The sequence below is a fragment of the Zootoca vivipara genome, chromosome 12 (assembly GCF_963506605.1).
Source record: "Zootoca vivipara chromosome 12, rZooViv1.1, whole genome shotgun sequence".
Lineage (NCBI taxonomy): Eukaryota > Metazoa > Chordata > Lepidosauria > Squamata > Lacertidae > Zootoca > Zootoca vivipara.
In genome coordinates, this window is record NC_083287.1 from 35282781 (window position 1) to 35310321 (window position 27541).

The window sequence follows — 27541 nt, forward strand, 5'->3', positions numbered from 1 at the left end:
ATGTCCCTTTCGACCGGTTAACGTCCCTCTCTCCCTTCGTGGAGGCTGTCAGAGTAAGCGCGGCTTCTCTCTCCCCACCTGGGCTGCGTCTCATTCGCAACAGTGTGCAGAGAGAAAGGCACCTCTCTGCTCTGTTCCACCCCATTGTGAACCCAGCGGGCAGCGGCACGATCCCGGCTACATCCCCACGGCAGCTCTCCCTGCCTTCAAGACTGCTTTGCCAGAGGCACGGCGATCTGCACCCCAGGAGAGCACGGCATCGGGCAGCTGGCCTGGCTAAGTGGGGGGGGGCGCCGCTCGACGGAGGCAGCTCCGCCGACACGTGGGCGGCTCAGTGTGCATGCCTCCTCGATGCGCCTCTGCTGGGCGGGCGCCAGGCTGCACCGTGCCATTCAGCCCAATGGGAAGGACGCCCCTGGGCAGGAGCAATGGCGGCTTACTTTCGGGGTACGTCTTACTTCTATTACTTATAGGAAAACCCTGCCATGGCTTACTTTTTGACTACGAATTAAAAAAGGGGAAACACGGTATTGTCTACATTGACAGTAGCTCTCCAGGGTTTCAGGCGGAGGCCTATCCCAACCCAAGATGGAGATGCCATGGATTGAACCTGGGATCTTCTGCATGCAAAGCAGATGCTCTACCACTGAACTATGGTTTCTACCTGGGCCCTGAGATCATCAGCTGAGACTCTTCTTCTCCAAGGGGCCCCGCAATCTGAGATGCAGAGGGTGGCTCCAAAGGAGATGACCTCTTCTGTGGAATGTCCTTTCCAGAGAGGCTCACCTTGGTGCCTTTGTTAACATGCTTTAGGCACCAAGCAAAAAAAAACAAAAAACGTTTCAGAGCCCCAGGTCCTTTAAGTTCTACTCAGAATAGACCCATTGAAATTAATGGACCCAAGTTAGTAATGTTAATTAATTTCAGTGAATCTACTTTGAGCAGAACTAACTTTCAGTACAACAGATTGATTATACTTTTTAATTTCTATCTCAACTGGAGTGTTAGGGTGGTGGCTTTCAACTGTGTGGGGATCATTTCATTGCTCTTTGTACCCTATGGCATTTGCCTTAAACTGTGTTAATTTCTGCTTTGACGTGGATGTTTCGCTTTACACATTTTTTTGTGTTGCTCTTGACTGGACTTCTTTGGGAACTTTGGTTCTAATTGGCCCATCACCCAGAGAACTCTGGCTATTAGGTTACTGATAATAAATGAAGAGAGGGGAAAGGAATATTTAATAGAGCAAAAGAAAGTATCGAGGGACTCCACCACAGAGATTTCCTGTAGATGCCCCACTTTGAGTATTCATCTTGATTTACTTACATGGAGGTTAAACTATGCCAACTTTATTGTTTGTTCCGATTTATTTGTAGAGAGCTTATATTGCAAAGAGCATTCCTCCTGTTTTCATCCCGAGTTGCTTGTTGGATACGAATGCATCTCCCAATTAATCATTCATTCACCCCACCCTTTCCAATGGATCTCCCCATCACTTTCCTAATCACAAGAAGCCCATTGTTGTTGGTTTTTTAAGTGATTTGTTGCCCTAGTGCAGGCATAGGCAAACTCAGCCCTCCAGATGTTTTAGAATATTTTATTGGCCAAGTATCAACCATACTTGGAATTTTGCTTTGACTACATTGCAATGTAAAGAAAAGCGTACCTCATATAAACACTATTCCCCTCACAATACAACAGCACAGCGGAAAAACCCCATACCACCAACTGGCCTCCCTTTCGATCACAACTACAGATTCAACAATTTAATGGCACAAGGGAAACAGCTATTCCTGTGCCTAGACGTTTTTGTATATAGAGTCCTGTACCAACGTCCGGATGGGAGTAAATCAAACAGGTGATGACCAGGATGCGAAGGGTCTACAGCAATTCTCTCTGCTCTCTTGCTGACTCAAGTGGCATAAAGTGTCTCTATTGGAGGCAAACTAACACCAATTACCCTCTTACTGCTCGTTGGAGCCTCTTCTTATCCAGCTTAGAGGCTGTACCATACCAGACAGTTTTGGGACTACAATTCCCATCATCCCTGACCACTGGTCCTGCTAGCTAGGGATCATGGGGATTGTTGTCCCAAAACATATGGAGAGCCGAGCTTGCCTATGCCTGCCAACAGATTGCTTTAATCCACGTTAATTACACAAACCTACATTTCTTGATATGTGCTTGAGTCCTTCCTGCAAAATACTGAGTCTGGAGGCACCCACAGAATACCAAAGGATTGAAGGTATGTGTGTCTTTTAGATTACATTTTTATGGCCATGAAACCATCCAAGGGGCTCTTATTATTACCTCAGGCAGCATTCTGAATATATCCTCTGTGATGTGAATGGTTTTCTTGTTGTCCACTTCATAACTCATGTTGCTTCCCAGCGGGGTGTTATTTTGAGAAGCGATAAAGTTGTGAGCAGCATCGCAACACGAGGCAAGCTCTGACCTGCACAACAATAAATAAATAAATGATCAGCCTAATAAATGTTGTGGAGGCAGCAAAGAAACATAAAACAAAATCAGCTTTATTACTCATGGCCCTTGGCGGCACCCAGCGCATCTGACTGTAATAGAGGAGGGAGAAGGAGGGATGCAAGACCACCAACAGCTCTGCTGAGAAGCCAGGCTCCTCTCTCCATCACCGGTCACCTGGCAGAAGCCGCCCCAGGAGACTCCAGTAAAGGGGGAAAGAAAAGGGGTGAGGGACCACCCCATCCATACAGCAAAGAGGCACATATTTTTCTTTGAATTTTTCCACGCCAGATAGTCATCAGAAGAGCTTGGAACAAAGAACTTGCACCTGACTTCCCTTATTTCCTCCTTCCTTCCAATCCACTTTCCTTTTGTGTCATATCCTTTTAGGCTCTAAGTCTGAGACCTTACGTTTTTTTCCATTTTAGCTGATCAACACTGAAAACAATTTCAAAGAGGCTCCCTTTAACTGACGGTCATCAGATTGTGAGGGGTCATTTACGCCTCCATTTGCCCTGTTGTTTTGGAAAACAGCAATCAGGTTTTTTTATTGCTGTTCTGATTTAATGCTCAACAGTTGGGAGTTTTTGCGGGGGGGGGGGCAGCACCAGGGCAAAGGCAAAACCACCTGGATGGAAGTGTGGAAAACCGCGCAGTTAAATGGAGGCCCTCCTAACACTAGAGCATTTCCCCCTCTGCAGAAAAAGTTTGCATTCAAGGCACCGGGGAAGTGCTCTGAATACAAAACTATTTCTTTGGAAAGAAAGAAAAAAATTCAATTTTAAAACTGAACATTTGTGTCCCCCCACTCCCTGAGAAAGTGCTTGAATTTAATGTAAAGGTAAAGTGGCCCCTGACCATCAGGTCCAGTCGTGTCCGACTCTGGGGTTGCGGTGCTCATCTCCCTCTATAGGCCAAGGGAGCCAGCATTTGTCCGCAGACAGCTTCTGGGTCATGTGGCAAGCATGACAAAGCTGCTTCTGGCAAACCAAAGCAGCGCATGGAAACACTGTTTACCTTCCCACCGGAGTGGTCCCTATTTATCTACTTGCACTTTGATGTGCTTTCGAACTGCTAGGTGGGCAGGAGCTGGGACCGAGCAATGGGAACTCACCCCATTGCAGGGATTCGAACCACCGACCTTCTGATCAGCAAGCCCTAGACTCTGTGGTTTAACCCACAGTGCCATGTAGGAAGTGCTTTACATCCATGCTGCTTCCACCGGCTCTCTTGGCTGTCTGTTCTGCCAGCAATTTTTAAAAATTAAATTTCATTCATGCTTTGATCAGCCCAGTCACTACCATGAAGAATATGGTGCAAAGCTGCCCATGTTAAGTCATGGCAGAAAAATATGAAATTGAACCCATGATGTTGACCATTTGGATGTAGCGCTAAGCTAAATTCCTGCTTTCCAAAGGTATTCTGGAGTGTTCACATGCGATCAAGAGAGAAGATCAGGCCAGCACAGTGCACGTTTGGGCTTTCAAGATCTGAGCATCAAATGAAATGCCTTTGTGATGGATAACGTTCATTAGCTACGACGGTGCGCACCTCTTCTTTATTACCCCCAGCATAAAAGGGAATGCTTCAATATAATCGGAAACGGTCTAGCATAAAAGAAGATTTCAGAACTAATAAGAAAAGAATTGTTTCTAATTAATGTTATGGTTTAGCTATTGTGATAAAACACAGCCAGGCAGTGCGATATTAATGCAATGAAACGCTGTGCCACAGAGGGAAGTAGCTTGAAATTATTCATTTTTCTTTCTTGAGAGATTAATAAACACAATAAAACTTGATGACATTCTACAGTATACACATTCTCTTTTTTGGGGGGGGGGGATCATATACAATGAGTAGAGGTCCCAACAACTTAACCATCTTTGACATTGGACTTTGCATGAGACTATTATCATTTATAATGCTTTATGAAACAAATAAGTTGCTTTTCTAATCATTAAAATGTCCAAAGTCAAGCAAAATAAAAGAACAGAACAGAAGAAACGCTAAGGTTTAAAACAAACGCAATTCATAAAACCAGCAATGACAATTTTTTCATTAAAATAGACTCAGGCTGACAATGGCACCCTTATTAAACTGAAAGGTTTCCACTGCTGGCAAACTCACAGGTTGTGTGAGGCAGGCTGCATCAGACCAGTTCTGGTGTTTACAGAAAAAAATGGCATTATCTAATGAGCAAATACCTTTCTGTGTACCCTAGAGCTATTCCTGCTGTTTTTGTAGACTGAGACTGAGCTTGTCTGCCTTATCTCTCTTTCTTGCAGCCAGATCCTATGGATCAACTTTGTATGTTACAGCACAAATTGCAATTTGCTCCATGGCTATTGATGTGCAGTTTTATTCTTGTTCAGGCAGAGCTGCCTGATTCTGTCCTGCCAGGTGATGGTGCAGCTAGGTAGGTTTAGGCCCTGGACTTCATGGTCTTAATAGACAGTTAAGACAAGTTGCACAGTCATGTGTATTACTACAGATGTGAAGCACCTAAGCATGTAAGACAGCATCGCTTTACATTCCAACCCAGGCATAGGCAAACTCCAGATGTTTTGGGACTACAACTCCCATCATCCAAAGCTAACAGTGGTCAGGGATGATGGGAGTTGTAGTCCAGATGAGGGCCGAGTTTGGGGATGCCTGTTCCAACCTGTGTTCTGTGTATGCAGTGCTGTTTCCGTTCTGCTGCAGCTCAGTTTCTGACAAAGGCAACACTATTCTACACCATTAATTTCTGTTGAAAGGCTCATTCATTTCAATACAAAGGAAATGCAATGCAAATGGGGGGGACACACCTACAATTACGTATCATTTGCAGACTGAAAACAGCAACAGTGAATACTGAGCATATTTGTTGGATTGATTTTCATTCTGGATATAGGACAAATAAGGCAAAATGGACAATTTCATCTTCTGTTTCCATTGGGATTCTCTGAAATCTCTAAAGCAGCAAATAAATATTTCTTTTGTCCTCCCAACACCAACGTTGTGTACTTGACAACTGTTTCTACATTCCTGATATGCTGGAGAGAGAAAGATCAAGCTAAACATGATGATGATGATTATTATTAAAAATGCAGTTTTGCATTTTATTTTTTAAAATCTCACTTAAATCACAGCACCATCATGACTACAGTTGACTTCTGATTAGCCTGATGCCTAAGCACATTTACCTGGGAATAAGCTTCATTTTGCTGTAGGCATAATCTTAAAGTAACAATAACAAAATCATCTGTAACCATGGATGTGCCTAGCTGGCCAGCCCCCCAAGTAAAGAAGAAGAAGGGGAAGAAGAGGAGACCAGCCCCAGCCCCAGGGGGCCCTGGCACATCCATGCCAGCCAAAGTGATGTTGTGGGGTCTGTTTGCCACAGCCCTCATCACCTGCTGCTTTCTGGGCAGTCATTTGGGTCAAGAACGCAACTGAAATGTGTCCAGTTTGCAGCACAGAATGTATTCTGAAATAAAGCTTAAAATACAGGCAGCGAAAAGGAAGAACACACATAACAATGCAATATTTATCCCACTTATTTCAAGGAAAACCACTGGTTACAGCAAAGACAACAAAGGCTCTTGTGGCACCTTAAAGACTAACAAATTCATTATGGCATGAAGCTTGTGGCTTGTGGTGGCTTATGCCTTAATGAATTTGTCAGTCTTTAAAGTGTCAGAAGAAGACTCTCTATTGTTGTTTTTTTGCTGCAAGAGGCTAACACCCTCTGGAAATCATTTCACTAATTACAGCCCTCAGCATAAGCTTGTGGGACAATTAGAGTAATTCAGCCTTAGGGGAAGCTTGCTCACCAGAGGCTATATAAATGACAGCCATACAATCTTTTAAGAAAGAATTGGGGTTCCTTGCTTGTTGCACTTGCTCAGTAAGTTTGCCCAGACAAACGGTCTCTCAAACATTTATTAATCCACTGCTGTTTAGAAGCTTGCCTCCAATGACATGCTAAGCACGGCTTTGCTGCTGCATTCAATCGACTACGAAGGTCTTTAGGCAGAAATTCAGGCTCATTAGATTCAAAATGATGGAGAACCATGGCTTGGGGAGTTACCTATAATCTAATGCTTTAAAAAAATTATGGCTGTAACCAGCAGTTATGGTCACTTCTGGATGGCCTGTTTACTGAGCATTCATCCTGATTTCTTTGCAGGGAGATTAAATGACATTCACTATTTATTAATCATTTATTTGAATTGGTTTGCAGGAAGGTTAAATGGCAATGCGGCAAAGCAAGGATTACCTCACATGTTGCACTGCATTTTCCCATCCCTTTTCTTGTCACAAAATCTTATCTTTCAGGGAAGCAGGTTTGTTGTGCAAGACTTTAACGATGCAACCTGAATTTAACAGTATGTGATTAAATCTCACTGGAAAAAAGCACCCCATGTTCCAGAACTCCCACACTATTGGATATTCCCACCAAATGGGATAGTCTGCATTCTGCACATAGTATAATGGCATTAGGGCATTTAAAACATCCACGATTATACTGACACCATTATAAATGTGCTCCATTTATTCTATTATGGGGGACCTGCTGCTCTGTTCTGTCCCAGCTTCTGCCAACCTCATAGTTCGAAAGCACACCAGTGCAAGTAGATAAATAGGTACATCTGTGGTGGGAAGGTAAACAGCATTTCCGTGCGCTCTGGTTTCTGCCACAGTGTTCCGTTGCACCAGAAGCGGTTTAGTCATGCTGCCCACATGACCAGGAAAGCCGTCTGTGGACAAACACCGGCTCCCTCGGCCTGAAAGCGAGATGAGCACTGCAACCCCATAGTCACCTTTGACTGGACTTAACTGTCCAGGAGTCCTTTACCTTTAACTTTTATCTATTATGGGGGTGAGGATGGGGAGGTAAGGAACTTGAAGGGGGGTAATTGAAAGAAAAAAATGCTAAAGGGGAGAGCGCTAAGAAGCCCCTTCCCATTGTGGCTCCAGGGTTGTATTTTACAAAAAGTAGTGGTGGGGGCTAATTTGGAATTGGAGGAGTTTGAAATATGGACTCCTGAAGTTCAAAAAGGCTCATCCTTTACCGAGGAATCATAGCTCAGTAGTAGAGCACAAGCATGGTGGGCAGAATATAAAAGGGTCCGCCAGCAGACAGTGTGAAAGGCTGGAACTGAGAGCCGAGTCATTGCTTACCAAGAAGGGGGGAAGAGCAGAAAGTGGCAAGGAGGTTGGCATGGCACAAACCCAGCAGCAGAAGCCCGTCTGCACCATGCTGACCTCCCCACCACCTCACCCCTTCCTCTTTCCTTCTAAATAAGCAGCAACAACTCAGCTGCTGGGAGGTGAAGTGAGCCCCACCAGGCCACCTGCTTTCGCCAGGATCAATCCCAGGGTCAATGCCTAGCATTTCCAGGATAAAGGCATCCCATGCCCTGGTGATGGCTCAATGGCCTGACTCTGTGCAAGGCAGCTTCCTCCGCATCTGCATATCATAGGCCTCTGATGCAAACAGCTTTGAAATGTCAGAATCAAAGGGCACAAGCAGGTGTTACCTTTTGTTTAAGCCCAGGTGCTTTCCAATCACATATTAAATGGGAGAAGTCTGGTTTTTAGAGCAAAGGGCCAAAGAGGAGAGTTGCTGAGGCTTCCCCAAACCTGCTTCTCCTTCTCCTCCCCACAGCCTGTCCCTTAAAAGTACTTTTCTCCCAGCTAAGGAGGCGTGAATTTATCGATTTTGGTTTCCCATCTGTTTCTCATCCCCGCCCTGCCCATCTTAAATTCAGTTCCCACATTTCTACATCAGTTTTGAGGGTTGGTGCTGTTTTAATCCTTATGAAATTCATCAGCGTTTTTGTGTGAAATTCTCCTAATAGACACATTTTTTGCAAGCAGTTTCCCATCACATTCCATTTTTGTGTGCTACTTTCACAAACATGGGCATTTTCTATTTTTGTTGACATTACAGTACTTGGAAGGAGACCTGCATTGTAAAATTCAAACAAGTGTGACTTTTGAAGGATAGTTGCATCTTGGTCCACTTGCGGTTTTGGAAAAACTGAATTGTATATTCCTGCGTATAAGACTACTTTTTAACCCAGGAAAATCTTCTCAAAAGTCAGGGGTCGTCTTATACGCCGGGTCGTATTTCTTATACAGCGAGTATATCCCAAACTCTATATTTTAACTGGGAAAGCTGGGGGTCGTCTTATATGCCCAGTCGTCTTATACGCCGGAATATACGGGTAACTAAATGTGCTGAAATTCTTCCCTCCCCTTTGCCCCCACCCACCCACCCAAAGCTGAGCTCACTTTCCCAACTCCAGCTCGGCTTGGGAGAAAAGCATGTGGTTGCAAGTAGAGCAAGTGCTCAGTATACCCTCACAGACTTTCATTTCTCTAAAACCTGGACCCCCTTTCCCTATTTTGTGCATGACTGGACTAATGTGGGCTTAAGCAAATGGGTCTCTTTCCATCGGATGTAGATTGTGTCTATAATTATTATTATAAAATAGGAATATGGGGAGACTACAGGTGGCGCTGTGGGTTAAACCACAGAGTCTAGGGCTTGCTGATCAGAAGGTTGGCGGTTCGAATCCCTGCAATGGGATGAGTTCCCGTTGCTCGGTCCCAGCTCCTGCCAACCTAGAAGTTCGAAAGCACATCAAAGTGCAAGTAGATAAATAGGGACCGCTCCGGCGGGAAGGTAAACAGCGTTTCCGTGCGCTGCTCTGGTTCGCCAGAAGCAGCTTTGTCATGCTGACCACATGACCCGGAAGCTGTCTGTGGACAAACGCTGGCTCCCTCGGCCTATAGAGCGAGATGAGCGCCGCAACTCCAGAGTCGGGCACGACTGGACCTGATGGTCAGGGGCCCCTTTACCTTTACAGAGAACTATATGTTACATTTCTAAAGAAAAGTCGTGCACCTAAGGAAGAGTGGCTTTGGGAGGTGCTGGTTTGGAGTGGAGACGTGTTGGGGGAAAGAGTACTTAACTCATGTCTTCTGTGGAATTGCTTCCCCCAAGACTACTCCCTACTCCCTGCCTTCCTCCCCATATTGCAGACATTTGTAGGCAAATGCAAAACTCCCTGTGGAACTGTTGGATGAGGTGGGAAGCTAAGTGGGGTTATAATGGAAAATTGGCTGGCAGGGAAAGGGATAAGCACTCCTCCCCAGGCTGATTCGCAGCTTAATACCACCCACACCCGAAGCTACTTTCCTCCTGCTACTTTTGTTTCATGTGCATCAAGTTCTGCCCTCAACCTTTCCTTCCTGTTTCAACAGTTGCTTTAGCTTAGAATCTATAACGGCCCTGTATTTAGGGCAGAAACAGACACCAAAAATGTAGGCTAATTAGTATGTCGTGTGGTTCACTGAGCAGCCAGAGAGAATTGATTTGTGACTGTGCTCTGTGATTGACATTTCCCCCAGTTTCAAACTTTTGGTTTTAAATTATGTGTCAGGGAACATTTGCTGGTGATGGATGTGTCAAGCCCTCTCTGCATGCTCACCACTTCAAGCTGCTCATTAATTAAATATCGGTCTTCTTGCATGTTCGATACAGTGCCAATAATAGATGGTAATGTGTGACAGACTTCAAGAAAGCAAGTCACTAACATGGTGATTATAGCAGTGTAAGCCCTTTACACCCTGTTAATATTTAGAAGGAACTGTGAACAGCTTTGATTTCTTCTACTTCCAAGTTTTATCTTCAGCTCTTGCTACAGATGTGTCTTGACTGTCCTCCTTGGCCTGTTTAGATCCAATATAAATTCAGCACATTGTGTTCATGGTATTTTTTCCTGCTGTGCAAGGGAGTGCAGATCCCACACGGATGCACATATCTGCATGCCTTGATAGCTCTTGCCTAATGTAATGACACACTGCCAGAAAACACTGATAGAGCTGCTTGCTGGTGGCTTTACCTGTGCCTGGCAACAAGTATTGGTGATCAACATGCAAAGCCCAAGGTCTGTCCTTATCATACACTGAGCAATGAGACAATGAGTAATATAAATTAACAAAAGCTTACTGGCATGCAGTTTGCTTATTTTTATTCCAATGTCTGCCATTTCTTTACTTCCTTCCCAGCTGCCCAGTGGGGACAACATTTGCCCCACCCCCGGGCACCAGCAACCCACGCTATGCCACTTGCTTTCTCCCCTTTTCAACAATACTTAAAGGACCAATTCACCCTGTTGCATGGAGTCAGTTTCCAAAGCCAGCCTCGGGCTTAGGAATGGCTCATCTGTGCATGGTCTATATACCATGGATAGAGTGTTGGAAGTACAACAGGAGAGATCATCCAGTTAGTAAACTAAGGGTTAATTCTGTCAACAGTCAGACAACTCGTGTGTGTGTGTGTGTGTTGGTGCCACCTAGATCAGACCACTTCAAGTAACTCATGCCTTGATTGGCTGTATAGTTCGGACAGTTTCTCCCCTTGCATGCTTTCCTGCTATGAACAATGCCTGATCTAAGAAAGACTAAACCTCTCTGTTTATAACTCCTTGTGCTACACACTGTTCTTTATTCAGTAAAGTTTTATCAATTTCTTTTCTGTCTGGACTCGGTTTGCATTATTCAAATGATTCCACTAACATGGGGGACCTCGGGCCACATCACCTATACCTAAACCATATTTTACCAGCTCTGCATTCTCAACTGCTTTTGCTTGACCAAAACGTGTCTCTTAACTGTGAGAATGCCTCTTGCTTCCCTGGATGGAGAGAGATACATGTGTGCATAGGAGCCATCTCCTGGGGGCCAAGGTCCCTTCCCACCTCAATAAAATATTTGAGGGTCCCCCCAAAGTTGATGGGCACTGCCATTTAAAGACACTGCCATGTCTTGAGATTAATTATGCAGGGCATGGCTGACTTGAATCCCCCCCCCAATATTTTACTCAAGTTGTCACCCCTGTGTGCATGTGTGCAACCTTTGACTTCTGCTTGACTGGAATGTAGCCTACTGTAGAAAAGGTTGGAATCAGTTGCCTTGCTCACTTTTGCTTCTGACCACCCCCAGAGCTGGCATGTGGCCACCTCTGTAAGTTTGTCCACAAGAGAATGCTCCCCGCCTCTGGCCTATCTGCATAAAAGCCTGCAAGGGTCAGCCAAAAACCTACAGTTGACTTCCAGATGGAAGCCAGGCGCCTGCTGTGCACATCATATTGCATGTGCGAAATGACACTTGGTTGGAGCCTCCTTGCACAGTCAGTGAGAGGCAGCAAATGGCCTAGATTGCCATTTCCAGATATCATCTCTGCTGGCTCAGTGCCTATGTGCTGGGAAGCCAGAAGAAATGAAAAGAGTCTCAGTTATGCCACAGCTGTAAGGAGAGAAACTGAGCAGAATCCTATGGGCATCTACTCAGACGTAAGACCCATTCATTCAATAGGACTTACTCCCAGGTAAGCATGTAGAAGTCTGCGGCCCAAGGGTCCTGATGAGCCTCTCCTAAGCAGCAGTTTCCTTTTCAAGACATTTCCAAAGCGGAAACAGACTCCCCAAGAATGTCGGCACCCCAGATGGTTGGTTGATCTACTTCTCTAATGGGGGCACACAGACATCAATCCACAACATGTGTGTCCTCACAATTACTGAGAAATTCAGGGGATGTACTTGGTTCTAACAGGAGAAGCCTGTTTTCTCAGATGTATTAAAAGATCAGAACTCTTGCCAGCCTCTGATGTGTTGTCAAAGCAAGATCTCTGTGAAATTTTAATATCCTGTTTCTGAAAAGTGCAAAAAGGAGAAGAGATGGGGAGGAGGGAGTTACATGAAAACAGGCACTTGTTAAAGAAACATTTCTCCCTCAGAACCACTGGCAACTCAGTTGGTTATGTATGCAGAAACAAAAAGTCAGCCTGCCTCATTGTATTAGGAAAAGCAGACCAAAAACAAAAGCCTTAGATTCTGCCTCATTTTCTTAATTATCTTCCAGTTGCATAACCTATAGATATTTAAAAGCACATTAAAAATAAGTAAATCTGTGGGCTGTTTTTGAAAAGCAGCTAATTGGTAACCTTCTACAAAGATAATGTCACTACGGCTGCATGCAAGTTACAATGAAATAGCTTTTCAATCTGTTTATCTGGTACTGTTTAAAATTAGCTTCCATTGCTCATTGCCACACATCTGCATCAAGAGTTTAGAGGCATGACCCAAAGCCCATCAAACTCAAAGGTCATAGTCCCCGTAACTTCAGACTTCAGTGTAGCTCAGAACATTAACCACAAGGCTTTGCCTTCCCTAATCACCCTTGCAAGCTGGCCCCTCTGGCACGCCCAGTTCTCGTTCAGCTGCTTTGCAGAATTTCGCCCACCCCAAAGTGTTAAGAACATAAGACCCTGCTGGATCAGGCCTGTGGCCCATCTGGTCAAGCATCCTGTTCTCTCAGTGGCCAACCAGATGTCTGTGGCAAACCAGCAAGCAAGACCCAAGCACAATAAGAACATCCCTTCCTGCGGTTTCCAGCCATTAATCAGCATTGGGGACTCTGACCATGGAAGCAGAGCAGAGCCATCAATAGCCCTCTCTCCCATGAATGTGTCCAATCCTCTTTGAAAGCCATCTTAGGTTGGCAACTATCACTCTCTTCCTGTGGGAGAGAGTTCCATAGTTGACTATGTGCTGCAGGAAGAACTACTTTTCTTATCTCTCTGGAATCTTGCAATATTCAGCTTCCGTGGGTGTCAATGCATTCTAGTGCTATGAGGGAGAAGAACTTTTCACTATCCACTTTCTCTAGACCTGCATATTTTTATTAACTTATATCATATGACCTCTTTCTAGCCTTTTCTCTTAAATAAAAAGTCCCAAAAGCTGCAAACTTTCTTCAAAGGGGATTCGCTTCAAAGGGGAGAGAGACTTTTTGTTCCCCATCAGGCAATAGTGTTTCCACCTGTCTTGCCCCACCTAGCCTTTCCCAGACTGTGATTCTGAGAGCAGCAGCAGCAGCAGCAGCTGGGAAGAAATGACTCCAGGGATTATTATTTTTATTAAATAGTTTTATAAGTTGTGCTTCTTTGTTTCTCAATTTGATCCTTGTACATGGTTTTGTGTTTTGTGGTATTTTATGCATTTTGATTTGCTGTTACTTTTATTGATTACAGATTGGTAGTTCTTTATTGAGGTTGAACTGTTTAATTATTATTTGTTGTTTAATTTTACTGTTTACTATTAGATTCGGATAGAGTGTTGAATGTTGCTTTGTTTGATATAAGTTGTTTATTTTAAAGTTACTGTGACTTTCATATTGGATCAGATTGTTACTATTAATGTTTGATGATTTTTTGTTATTATTTTATTATTTTGGTTGATTTATAATGTTTGATGTTTTATTATGTTTTTATGTCTTGGAAGCTGCCCAGAGTGGCTTGGGCAACCCGGCCAGATGGGCAGGGTATAAATGAATTATTTATTATTATTATTATTATTATTATTATTATTATTATTATTATTATTATTCTCGTTGATCATTCTGGTCACCCTTTTCTGAACCCCAAAGTCCTACTTCCTCTATAAAGATGGTTCTGTTCTTCTGCAAACAGTTAGGTCTGCTGATACTTTCCTACTGTACTGTACTGTACTGTACTGGGGGGTGCTTCTTCTCCCCACCCCCACCCCCTGGCTACATAAGGTCTACCACTCAGAGAACTAAGATCTTTGTTAGTGTATATCAGATGTGTCCCAGCAATTCTATATGGGCCTCTGAGGTCTTCCACAGCAGTAATCTTCTCATCAGCAAAGAACATACTCTTTAAGGATTTGATAATTATGCTAGTTAACAGCTGCTAGAGTGATAATTGCAAAACGTCAGAAGACTTCTCTTCTTAATCTCCTTGGATTCTGGTATTGGGAACAATGTCAAATTGCTTTAATGGAAAACTTTGCCCAGAAGGTTAAAGTGGGAAGGCATGGATGGAAGACAGATAAATTTCCTATGGTTGCCTACAAATCTATGGAGCCTGTGTCATTGTTGAAAGGCATATGCCATCCATTCTCTATGCATAAAGAATGTACACTGCTTTGAACCCACTGAAGTAGCTTGGGTTAATTCTGCTATGCATTTCTTTATATAGTGAAGGTATTTTGCTATTTAATTTATATCCTACCCTCCCTCCCAAAGCAATCCAGGGTAGCAAGGTAGACAAAGCAGTATTTCTGTTCATTCCTTCACTTTTTGCACTGCTGAAAATTGCCCTAATATAGCATTCTATTCCCAAAGCAGCAAGAAACAGACAACTGTATGTTCTTTACAACAGATGTAAAACAAACAAACATGATTTTGATTATTTCAGTATATCACATTTTCATAGACAGCTCTCCTGCAGACAGTTTTGTAGAATTAAGGAAACAAACTTACCTGAATCTGGCATACTCTTGTGGCTTCTTCTTCCATGTACAATTCTGTAGTTTCCCAACTATCTGCAGATAATAGTCTTCAGAATACCTGTAAAGATTAAAATAAAAAGAGGCATGTATGTGCATCAAAAGCACACTTTTTTGCCCTTTAATACATGGTGTGGCATAGACCACTTCTGCGCCATGCGTTTTTAGCATCTTTACAGCATTTTAATAGCCATGGCTTCCCCCAAAGAATCCTGGGAACTGTAGTTTGTAAAAGGTGTTGAGAATTGTTAGCAGCAACAATGCCCCCAGAGGTTTAACAATCAATCCCTCTTCCCAGGGAAACATAGATGAAAAGCTGCTTCTTGATCTCAGAAACAAATATGTAAACGCTGGTTAAAAATCCACGCTGCTTTGAATGGCACAGTTCGCCATCTTGATTCCAAGTGGCATCCAATTCTATCTAAGTATAGATGAAAACCTGCTCCTTGATCTCAGGAATAATAATGCAAAATTTGGATATATGGTATCTGAAGAGGTGTCCAAATGTGTAGAAATCAGACAGACAAACCACTTTCCAAAATACATAGCAGAAGATGAACAATGGTTTTGAATTAAGGCCAAGCAGGCAGGTAAAAGGTCAGCAAGTGATGTGAGCTCTTCCAGTTGGGCATTTCCAGCTGAGCAACATGAACATTGCTCCACAGATCTCCACAGTATAATGGAATTGCTTCTGAAGGAAAACCTGGCAGCCCTACTTGAAACAGCCTCTCTGAAACACACATCTCTTCCCGCATTTGTGCCGCATTTGTAATCTCCTTCTTGTTGAACCAGGTTTTTAAACATTTATGATGTTTGGAGAGACATGCAAGCCTTGTGAAGCAACATTCCACCCTGCGCTGCCTTGAATGTTCATTTATTTATTTCTTGGGCTCTTTCAACAGCTTCCCTTTTGTGTTCAAGGCTGTTCAATATTTCTGTTGCAAAAATGAATGTTTGTCTGTCGAGGTGCATTCTAAGCAGAACATCACATTCAGATGCAACGAGCCTCAGTGGCAAAGGCCTCACAAAGATGCAAGCCAATGAAATGTTTTGCCCCTTGATAAAGTATCTTGCAAACAAAACTTCATTCGGATTCGAAAAACAAATGTTCTATGTGTTTGCTGCCTGTCCTAATTCCATTTGTGCCTTAAAAGTGCAGCCATATTGAGTTCAGTGATGCTTACTTCCAAGTGGGTACATACCCTCCAGCATTTCTCTGATGGAAACAGGAATGTCCTATTCAATCATCACCACCATCACCACCCTCGTTTTATTATTTATGCCCCTCCCATTTGACTTGCTTGCCCTATTCACTCTGGGCGGCTTTCAACACATATAAAAACAAAAAAAATTGCTTCTGGTGCAACAGAATACTGTGACGGAAACCAGAGTGCAAGGAAACACTGTTTACCTTCCCACCGCAGTGGTACCTATTTATCTACTTGCACTGGTGTGCTTTCAAACTGCTAGGTTGGCAGGAGCTGGGACAGCACAGTGGGAGCTCACTCCATTGTGGGGATTTGAACCACCAACCTTCTGATCGGCAAGCCCAAGAGGCTCAGTGGTTTAGAGATCAGGCTTGTTGGAAGACGATGGTCTTCAACAGGGACTGAGGAGACCATGGAGATGGTACCTGCCTGATATATCATGAAAAGGGGTTCTGGAGGGTGGGTGCTGCCACATTCAAGGCCCAGTTCCTACATTGCATGGAATGGGTTTTCCTGATGAGATGGGATCTGCAGGAGCACAGTAATCGGCTGGGTATGTAAAGGGTGAGATCATCTGAGATGACAGGACAGGTGGCTGCTCTCTCTGCCTTGAAGGTCAGGCACCCTTACAGCACATATAAAGATAGCGGGTCATGCAGCCTTAAAGCCAAGAAGCGAGGGACTCTGCTCAATAGTTTTCTTTCTTCTTTTTGTAAAAGGGACACTTGGCAAAAGAGAGACCCAGAACAAATACGATGAGCAGAACAGAATTGCTCTTAAAATAAACATTTCAATATAATAGGCATTGACACATTGTAGCTGATAGACACCTCCAACGAAGACGATTTCTTTAAACAACCCGCCTCCAAGTCATTCCAACTTAGCTGATTTTACTAAGCAACCACTTACATAAAAAGTATGGTTATATTAGCTGCAGGCTGCAGTTCAGCCAGGGAGAGAGAGAGAGAGAATTAGTTGACTGTGGGGAAAACTGCTTGACGGTTCCATTCTTTGATGCTGAATATCATCATATACCACAAAATAATTTCACTTAGAAGATTGAGGCCTGAGGGGGAAATCTTGATAAATTAAGGGGAAAGACTATAAAGCTGATACAACAGAAAGGACACTGTGTGTGTGTGTGTGTGTGTGTGTGTGTGTGTGTGTGTGTGTGTGTGTGTGACTTGGGGCAATTATGCTGTCAAGGGGTAACTCCTGCACGGTTCTAAAAGGAGACTTCTGCCTCAGGACATCAGCAAGTTGGAGATCACAAAATGAGAACAACTGTCAAGTTCTGGAAGGGATGTCATTGGACTGGCAACATATTAAAAAGCCACAGAACCAATGTCTAGCTTCAAAACACATCCAAGCACTCTGTTTAGACTCCAGCTCAATGGTCACATGAAGGACCTACTGAGAGAGAGAGAGAGAGAGAGAGAGAGAGAGAGAGCCTGGTATAAATAATTTTAATAAATAAGCAAATTTATTCACTGTGAGGGAATAGATCCTGAAGAATAAAACTCAGAAGATGACTCAATCAGAAGCTGCGAAAGCCCCATCGGACGTTCGGCTTCCAAAGAACGTTCAAAAACTGGAACACTTACTTCTGGGTTTTCAGTGTTCGGGAGCCAAAACGTACGAGTACCAAGGCGCTCGAGAACCAAGGTACAACTGTACAGACCAGGGAGCAGACATTAGCTCAATGTTGGAGAACATAGTTTGCCTCTCATCTCTTGTTACTTTCCTTGGGTCCCCCCCCCATTTACTCCCTGACTCTCTGTTTCCTCCTCCATTTCTGCCTCCATGCTCACTCACACATTCCCACTCCTTTTTCCATTCCAGCCCACCTCAGTCTCTCTTCTTTGTTCTTCTTCCTTCTTCCTAGCTTCTAACTCACCCACACTCTCTCTGCTGCTGCTGTTCTTTTTGTTCCCATTTCTCTTCCCAGATGTCAGTTGACCTGCTCCTGTTTCCCCTTCTTGTCTCAGTGGCTGGGACCCACACTGAATGCATCACTTGACCCCACCTGTATCTTCCACCAGGCTGAGCAGTGCTGAATGATCAGTACCTTCTTCCCACTTCATCCCTTCCTGGATCACCCTGGTGTCTCCTCACACATGATTTTATACTAACATCAACTCTTGAAAGAAACTTAAGTTCAGAGGGGCTACTGGAGCCCTTGAGCAACAACTCTCTCACTCTGAAGACTCTAACTGGAGATGGAAGCATGATAAACCTTGACATTGTTCTGTTCCCTTAAGCTCTCAACACTTTTTATCTCAATCCCTCCAAGTCCCATTTATCCTGAGGGTTAGAAGAGATCACTATGGTTTTCCCAGTAGTGATGTATGGAAGTGTGAGCTGGACCATAAAAAAGGCTGATCGCCGAAGAATTGATGCTTTTGAATTATGGTGTTGGAGGAGACTCTTGAGAGTCCCATGGACTGCAAGAAGATCAAACTTATCCATTCTGAAGGAAATCAGCCCTGAGTGCTCACTGGAAGGACAGATCCTGAAACTGAGGCTCCAATACTTTGGCCACCTCATGAGAAGAGAAGACTCCCTGGAAAAGACCCTGATGTTGGGAAAGATGGAGGGCACAAGGAGAAGGGGATGACAGAGGACGAGATGGTTGGACAGTGTTCTTGAACCTACGAACATGAGTCAGATCAAACTGTGGGAGGCAGTGGAAGACAGGAGTGCCTGGCGTGCTCTGGTCCATGGGGTCACGAAGAGTCGGACACGAGTAAACGACTAAACAACAACATTAGAAGAGATTATCAGCAACTTTCCTGCTTCTGTACAGAGTCCTTGTCCTCAGCAATAGTCTTTGGTTGAGTCATCGTCACTTCTGTGACACAAAAGTTGGATAAAAGGAATTAAGAGATCAAAGCTTCTTGCAACAACAGATGCAGCAGCACTCACTTAAAATTTTCTTATTTTTACCCAACTTTTAATAATTAGTTTTTAATTAAAGATTTTCTTGTGCAGCAAACAAATAAACAAAATAAAACTAAACTTAAAAAGTACATATATAGTTTTTCCACTTCCTGTTCATAGAATCTTTTTCACAGTTTGTTTGCTTTCAGTATGAGACACTGTGGTCATATACATAGTGCAGTTGGGGAGATAGAGAGAGGAGAGAGGGGGGATAATGATATTTCTTTCTATTGCATAGTGTTTGTGCAGGGTTTTTGTATCAGCATCACGTGGGTAGGTCCTTTATTTAAATATTTATTTATTTTTGTGGGCATTGCAAGAGTTTGGAGGGTCCAGAGCTTGGTTGGTTGCATTCAGTTGGTTGCAGTGTAGTTTGTTTGCATGGGGGGGGGGGGGTCAGCTGGTTGCTGAGCCAGGTTAGCCATATTGATTCATATGCTGTTGGTGGGGGGGGGGGAGATAAATCATAGTCTTCTTGTGCTGTATATATAATGAAGAGGATCCACACCAGGGTGAAGGCATCCTCCGTTGATTGCCCCCATGCTAGTGAACTAACAATTTTCTACCCAACTATTTATCTGTAGCCAGTGGCGGGTGGCGGGGAAAACAGATCCTAATGTGAAATAAACAAGATAGCTTTAAGTATTGTATTGCTTTAGAAGTTTTACTGTCAATCCACAAAGCCCCGCAAACTGGGCAAGACTGAGAGTTTCACAAGATTTTATTGAGGTGGTGTTAGAATCAAGCATTAACTGCATGCTGTGCAGCACAATGTCCATTCAATACCAGTTAAGCAGAAAGAAAGAAAGAAAGAAAGAAAGAAAGAAAGAAAGAAAGAAAGAAAGAAATCTTCCATCTCCTACCTTTCATTTTTGAACATGAAATAGCTCTGCTTGGTCTCTAAGTGCCTATTTGTTTCTTAAGGAGACTTCAGGGCCTTTATTGACGGCTTTTGCAGGAGGTGATCAGCATTTCAGTTTACAGAATTTTTGAAACTTCTTCATTCTGTCTCCATTGATGTTTTTTAAAATAATAATAATAATAATAATAATAATAATAATAATAATAATTCAGGTTTTGAACAGCCAGGGCAGTCCTTTCTGTTTGTTATTTTTGTAATTATTTAAGACAGCTGTTCTTTCTTATAAGATAGCAATCATTTATCCCATCAGTACTCATGAGATTACAAACCTATTCAAAATGCAACCCAATACGAACTGGGTGTTTCAAGTGGAGTGTTTTGCTTCAAATGTGGGTAAATGGTACATCCAACATAATGGATGGAAATATAACGAAACCATGTAGCTCAATTACTTAAAGGTCATCAAAACTGATCAGCTAATCAGACATTTAAATCAATGGAAATTCCATTTACATTGGCAAGGATCTACTGGAAGGACACACAATGAATTCAGATAATGAGGAGATGTGTATGAACAAATATAAAATGAAGAGGCTTAGTGAAAAAGCTTATGCTTTGCATGGATAACTTCCCATGTTCAATCCCTGGAATTTCCAGCTGAAAAGAGCTCAATTAGCTGGGCTAGCAAAGACCTCTCTGCAGTACACTCCCTGCCAATAAGTCTAGACAGGGCTGCCTGATTAGTGGTCTAATTCAGTATATGGCAGTTTCTTACAGTCTTACATAACTCCAACAATTGATCTGGTGAAGGGATGATGAGGTGACCTCTGGTGAACTCCAATCTCCATTTTGATTTTTGAGCCACCAGTAGCCTACATAATGGGGGCAAAACACAGTATGTATCCTGCCCACTAGCTGTCAAAAATCATATCCTCCATCAATTGGCTTAGTCTTGCCAGTGCATGGCTGCTTTCTAGAAAGGGAGAAGCCTAACCATGGCAGTGTTGGGCACTCCTGCATACACACATCTCTTTTCAGCAAGGCGTTCATGACTTTGCAATGCCTTTCCCCAACTCTCCCTATAATAAAGCTGTGGCCAAAGTTTAGCATTTCCCATCTTGGCCAGCTGTTATCTGGTTGTTGTCATTCATTTATATACAGTGGTACCTCTACTTACGAATGACTCGACTTACGAATGTTTCTACTTACGAATGGAGCTCCGTCCGCCATCTTGGATGCTGTTTAGATAGGATTTTTTCTACTTACGAATTTTTAGATAGGGTTGCTTCGACTTAACGAATTTTTTTCTCCCAATGCATTCCTATGGGATTCGACTTACAATTTTTTTCAACTTACAAATGTGCATTCGGAACGCATTAATGACCTTGGAATCTGCTGATAACAGACAGTTCCTACATATATTGATGCCAGAGATTGAACCCAGGACTCCTGAATGCAAGGCAGGTGCTCTGTCACTGAGCTACATCCTTTCCCTCATTCATGCCTTAAGCATGGGTCACCAATATGATGCCTGTGAGCACACATGTGCTATAATGACACCCACAGGCTCCCATCTCAACTAGCGTGAAAGAAGCCTTCCTTGGCCATTGGAAAGTTTTTCTTAAGCCTAATTATGCTATGGGGAGGGGGGTTACAGCTGGAAAGCAGAGAGTTGTGACACAGAGGACACAGAGTTTCTATGGTTGGCAAATGTGTACATATGTTGGCTATCCTTGGCTATCCTTGGTCTTAAGGATACGGGCAGGAATTCCCCCACACCCCATCCTAGCAGCCAGGTATTGCACTAGCAAACTGTTCCGCTGACTACTGCAGAGTCTGTCTGTCACCATGGCTGAGCCATCGGAATCACAGCTTTGCACCTTGCGAGGGGCTACTGCTCTGATATGCTGTGCGCTCTTCCATCACATTGTGCCTCGTCAGAGCAATTTGAATGCGAGAGCGGATCTAGAGGCATCTCATTCAACTGAGGCAAACTTTTAAACGTTATCTGCTGTTCAAAACACTTTAAAAAAAGAAGAAGCCTAAATGAAAATATTGTCTTGATGATTTCTGCCCTAATGAAGGATTTTGGAACGCTTGAAGTCTAAGGAATGGAAGGCGGGAAGAGAGACTTCTCAGGAGATGCAGTAAATGAAATATCTTGCTGAAATAGGTATAGTCACTGTTGCTTGTTGAAACATGAAAAATCAATACACAGAGAAAAGAACAAAACACTGAGGGTGTTTGTCCTTGTGCACCACTGCATTAACATTTGTGGACAGCATCATGTGAGAGAACATGGTGGGACAACCTTTTTCCCTTGGGGTAATCTGTCAGCATACCTGCCAAGTCTCCCGCTGAAAAATGCGGGATCAGCAGCGGTACGGCACCGGAGGTTGCATAGAAGCAACTTCCGGGGCCACTCTGACCATGTGTGGGCACCGGAAATAGGGCAGAGCGGCACCGGAAGTTGCTTCTATGCATGCCCGGTGGCCATCTTGGTGGTGGTTGCATGGCGGCCACCACCAAGATGGCTGCTGGGCATGTGTAGAAGCAACTTCTGTTGTCTCTCTGCCCTATTTCTGGTGCCCACACATGGTCAGAACAGCACCCGAAATGGAGGATCCCTGGCAGGTAGGAAATCCGGGGGATTTCTGGGATTTTTCTCCATTCGGGAGAACAGCGGGAAACGGATTAAAATCCGGGGGTTTCCCGTGAAAAACGGGATACTTGGCAGCTAAGTCTGTCAGGGACTGTGTCCTGACAGTGGGCAGGACTGAATCCAGTGGTAGGAGGGGCCAGAGCAAAAACAAGGCAGGATCACCCCTTTTGTTTTCTGCCCCCCCTGCTTTCTTCCAGTCCCCCTTTCCACTGCCTGCTTTCCACTCTCATCTGGTGCTTCTTCCTTCCGCATCAATCAGGCTGCTTGCAAAAGACTTTTTGAAATTAGACCACAGGTTGGTCATGTGTTTGTTGTACAGTGGAACATAGCTGCCAAGTTATCCCTTATTTTAAGGGATTTTCCCTTATGCTGAATATGCTTCCTCGCGAGAAAAGGGAAAACTTGGCAGCTATGCAGTGGAACCAGAAGTTCTGGGACTAAGAAAGGGAAGAAATTAGAAGTAATATGCTTGTTCGGCTAGAAAAACAACAACAAAGAACACCATACATCCAGGAACTCTGGGACTTGAAGTAGACAGGGACTTGAGGTTGAATCCAAAGTTAGTTCTTGATTAATTTCAGTGGGTTTGCTGTGTTGAATTTAGGCTGGTGGACTAATGGAAACTGTATGAACTCCAGCCTCAGAACTTCTTCAAGCACTGAAAGGAAGAGGGATAAGATGTGAAGCATCAACCCTTGTAGCTGACCAGCAGTATGATGCTCCTAGATTGGCCAGGGTGCCATTGATAGGTGCCGGTGGGGTGGTTGGCAAAGTTTGAAAGCACATCAAAGTGCAAGTAGATAAACAGGTACCGCTACAGCAGGAAGGTAAACGGCGTTTCTATGTGTACGCTGGCTCCCTCGGCTAATAACGCGAAGTGAGCTCCGCAACCCCAGAGTTGGTCACGACTGGACCTAATGGTCAGGGGTCCCTTTACCTTTACGTTTAGCTACCAATTATCTTTCCCACAATTCCGCAGAGTGATACTATATTGAGGGCATTGTGGGGGAATTTAAATGGTTGCTAGACCCAGGACACGCATCAGCAGTGGGCCTTGGGAAATGCCCCAAGATGTCAATTATCTAAATACTGGGAACCTGGGGTTCTACCCGTGCCTGTTTCATGTGAACTTCAAGCTCCAGTTCAAGTCCTTGACTCCAGCTCTTGTCCCTGGCCTGAGAGACTCAGGTTTGGAGATTATGCATTCCACGTCTAGATTCACGTCTGGCCACTCCGCGCCTTGATCTGCAACCTCAGTCAGTCTTGCAACTCATTTCTTTACAATGCAACTCCACCATAGCCCTGGTTTCGCAATGAGCATCTCACCCTTGGAACTACTGCCAGCATACAACATCTGGGTATCCTGGATTGTGTTTAGCAGCTGTATTTGGATGTAAACCAACTAAATTTAAGAACAGAAGCAGACCTCCCTACCTTTTTTTCTTGATAGATGAAGACCAATTGTTGTTCCACAACTCTTTGCATTTTGAGGCTTGCTCAGCCTTCTGAATTCCAGTCTGATTGGGAGCCGTTCTGTTAAGATAAAAGGGGAAATCAGTCTTTGAAAAAATAAAAATGGTCTTGGCAGCAGCTGTACAATGGATGGCTGTGAAGCAAAGATAAGCAGCAGCCGCTCCAGCTTGGGAGGGGAGAAAACTCAGGACAACAAAGTCTGTTTCACTTTCATTCTGTGATTTCCAGAAGTGGGCTGCTCTGAGTTGCCACCAGAAGCATATTTTATTATAAAGGGGGGAGTTTTGCTTGCATTGTTCAGTGTGTTATGTTGATTTTTTTTTTTTTTTTTTGTAAATCAGAAATGTGTTTTTATATATATTTACCGGAGAAACCACACACAGCTTCAACATAATTGCATTTCAAAAAGGCACGTCTATTTTAGTAATAAACATTAATGGCTTTTACAAAGACCCAAGATGCTCATTTCAAATATGAATGTGCATTTCAAATAGCACTATTAAAGCTGTATTTGTTACCTTTATGCCCTGCCTTTCTTCCATGACTGAACTCGAGGCAGATTCCCTTGACAGAACTCAAGGCCACCTTCCATTTGGATCATGTCGAGACTCCGTGCTACTCCGCTTCTGTGGCGTTACTGCTGTGTGTGCTCTTAAGACAGGGGTGGGGAACTTGCAGCCCTTCAGGTGTCCAGGGATGATGGGAGCTGTAGTCCAACAACATTCAGAGGACCAAAGGCTTCCACCCACTGCTTTAAACCTACTTTCCAGGCCTTTGACTTCAGGCAACCACCTCAATATGGCAAGAAATGCTCCACACAGAGAATTTAATTTGCCTGCATTCTCTTCAGATATTAGGGCTGTGCACCAGATTCAGCCACAACCCAAAGCATGAATCAGAATCAGTTTATTTCAGCTTTAAGCTCATAAAAATACAGAAGCAACCAAGGCACTCGTAACTGAGTTACAATTAATAAAATAAAATATGGATAGAAATAAAATATTAGGGAAATATACAAAACAACCCAAAGATTGCAGTCCAAAATATCTGAAATCCACCAAGTTGGCAAATGTTCTCCTAGGCATCCCACCCATCCCCACCCCTGGCCCTAACTCCCCTATTACTCTAAATCACCTCTGTTCATCTTATTCCCCTGAATAAGTTCATGGTTCTGTCAGGTGGGTGGAGATTTCAGGATCAGAATTCCTCTTCCCCTTCAACCTTGGGTTCTGCCTTCAGAAGGAGACCGCTGTTCAATCCCCTGGCAATGATGTCTCCAAATACATAGCTTTCATCTTCACAGTAGGAATGAATGACAGGCACACAAGAATACAAGAGAAAATAAAGTGCCACACTAAAAATAAAAGTGGTGTTGAAAACTGGCTCCGAGACAGACACACAACCATAAAAATCAAACACTGAGAGTGCATCTCTGAATATATCTCTATTAAATAGCTTTAATGGGACAGTGCAAGCAGACCAAGCCAACATGCTAGAATGCAATTGCTTATAAACAGCACGAGTTCACAGTTATCCCAGCATGAGTTTGTGCAAGAATTGCAAATGTGTTATGCTGTCATGAGAAACAGGTGTGCCCGCTCAAATATTTTGGAGGAGAGTGTAAAAACAGAAATGGGACCGAAGCAAAGCAGCTCCATCTTCCACAGCCAACAGGCCTTAGAGTGTCCTAAGAGTGGCGACCGGCTTTAAATAAAATCCATCATTACTTATAGTAGAAAAGCAAATAGCCCAGTGTCACTCAGCTCAGTTCTGCTCCAGTCTCCAGGCCACCTGTCATTTTGCTCTTGTTCTTCGGGTTTTTGCGATCCAGGAGCCATTCTTGACATTTTGTGCTTGGGAAACACACAACACGGGTCTCACTTTCAGTTTCCTTCTGAGTGCATGGGAGTGCAAATGACTGCCACTTCGGGGGGAGGGGGGGTGGGAATGAAAGCTAATAACATGAAAAACGAGCTCTGTGTGCTGCAGTTCCTCTGCGGTAGCCAATGATTTCCAAAAGCTGGGTAATATTTTATTTCCTGGTCCAATGCTTTCTTACCCAATCACAATATAATCTCCAGTTTTCAAAGGTTGGGTGACTTTGACCTTTTCTACATATTAGCATTCCCTTCTTTCTTAGCCTTGACTCTCATACTGCCTAAAACTCATTACTTCTAGTCGTCTTACCTTCTGGATTTCAAGTGGGAAGTCAAAAACTGTGCCAGCTCACAATACATGCTCTTTATATTTTCACTCTTTCTCCTCTCCTTTCAAAAAACTATTGGAATCAGCTGATAGATCCCCTGATTGCAGGCTAAAATTCCCCTTCTGGATTCTACACTTGTTACAAGTGCCTGTCACTATCTTGGCACATGGGCAGCTGGATCTTGGCATACGGACTGGATAGACACTCACATAGTTACCCTAACTATGATCCCTCTTCCCCAAATCCGGGATTCACCCGCTATTACAGCTTGGGGGGTGTGTTGTTTAGCCTGAGGGACACATTGCCTTCAGTGTAACCATCCTAGGGCCACATGGCAATGGAGGGCAGGCCCAGAGGGGAAATGGGTGGATGAATGGAAGTATATCATACCTTTGTATTTAGGCTAGTCTCTGCACATACCTTCAAAGACTCATTCCAGCCATGGGAAAACACTCAAGGTAGAGCCAATGAGGGGCATGGCCTGGGGAGAAAGAACTGGGGGGCTTCATTTGGCCACTGGCCTGAGGCTCCCTACCCCCAATATTACAGTCTGGACACTCCCCAAAGTGACAAAATACCATGTTCTTCTATTTCTAATGCTGCTCTTCATTCTTCATTCTTCATTCTCTCCCATTTTTATTAAGTCAGCTACTCTATGGCCATTATAAACCAATTGTTGTTCCCCAATAGGATACATGCTTTAAACTTCTTAAGTATTCTGCCACTAATTTTGTCGAATTCGATAATGAGACTGCCTTGCTGTTTTAGGGTTCATGACACTTTGATTAATAAGGTAATATGCAATCTAAATGCTCGGTGAAATGGACTGTAAAATCTTAAACGGCAGAAGTAACAAGTTGTCTTCCAACATTAATCACGGCGACTGTGTAAGAGGTTGTCTAACACTCTCTTCACACTCTTCCCCCCTCCCCCCAAAGGAATTGTCACTAATGTTTTGGGCCAATGAAAGGTTACTGGCAGGCATCTCCTTCTCACGCCCCATGGCTGGCCCAAGACATTTTTCTGGCTGATGCAAACATCAATATGGAACTCCTAGGAATGTAGGAAGCTTCCCAATATTGAGTCAGACCACTGAATTGAACCTAGGACTTTTGCATGTAAAGAAGATGCCCTACTATTGAACTCCACTCCTTCTACCACAGTCCATGCACAGACACCACTTGTTTTGGCAGTTGAATCTTCCTTTGGGTCATTTTAAACAAATCCAAGCTGGTTTGGGTCAGCAGAAAGTGCTTCCCCGCTCCTCCCCACAAGGCCAAAAAATTCATTTGGCACCTAAGGCAGAATATCCCACAAGTATCTCTCCACATTCCCGGTCAG

The 27541-nt window shown here is 43.7% G+C and overlaps 1 protein-coding gene across 1 annotated transcript in view; it reads right to left on the reverse strand.

The window, feature by feature from the left end:
- Positions 1 to 27541, reverse strand: part of ST8SIA6 (ST8 alpha-N-acetyl-neuraminide alpha-2,8-sialyltransferase 6) — a 45222-nt gene that overhangs the window by 10215 nt on the left and 7466 nt on the right. The window contains exons 2-4 of the mRNA XM_060280790.1: positions 23956 to 24054; positions 14824 to 14910; positions 2311 to 2455 (exon numbers count right to left, since the gene is read on the reverse strand). Coding sequence (XP_060136773.1) covers positions 2311 to 2455; positions 14824 to 14910; positions 23956 to 24054 — 331 coding nt within the window. The remainder of the gene's footprint in view (positions 1 to 2310; positions 2456 to 14823; positions 14911 to 23955; positions 24055 to 27541) is intronic.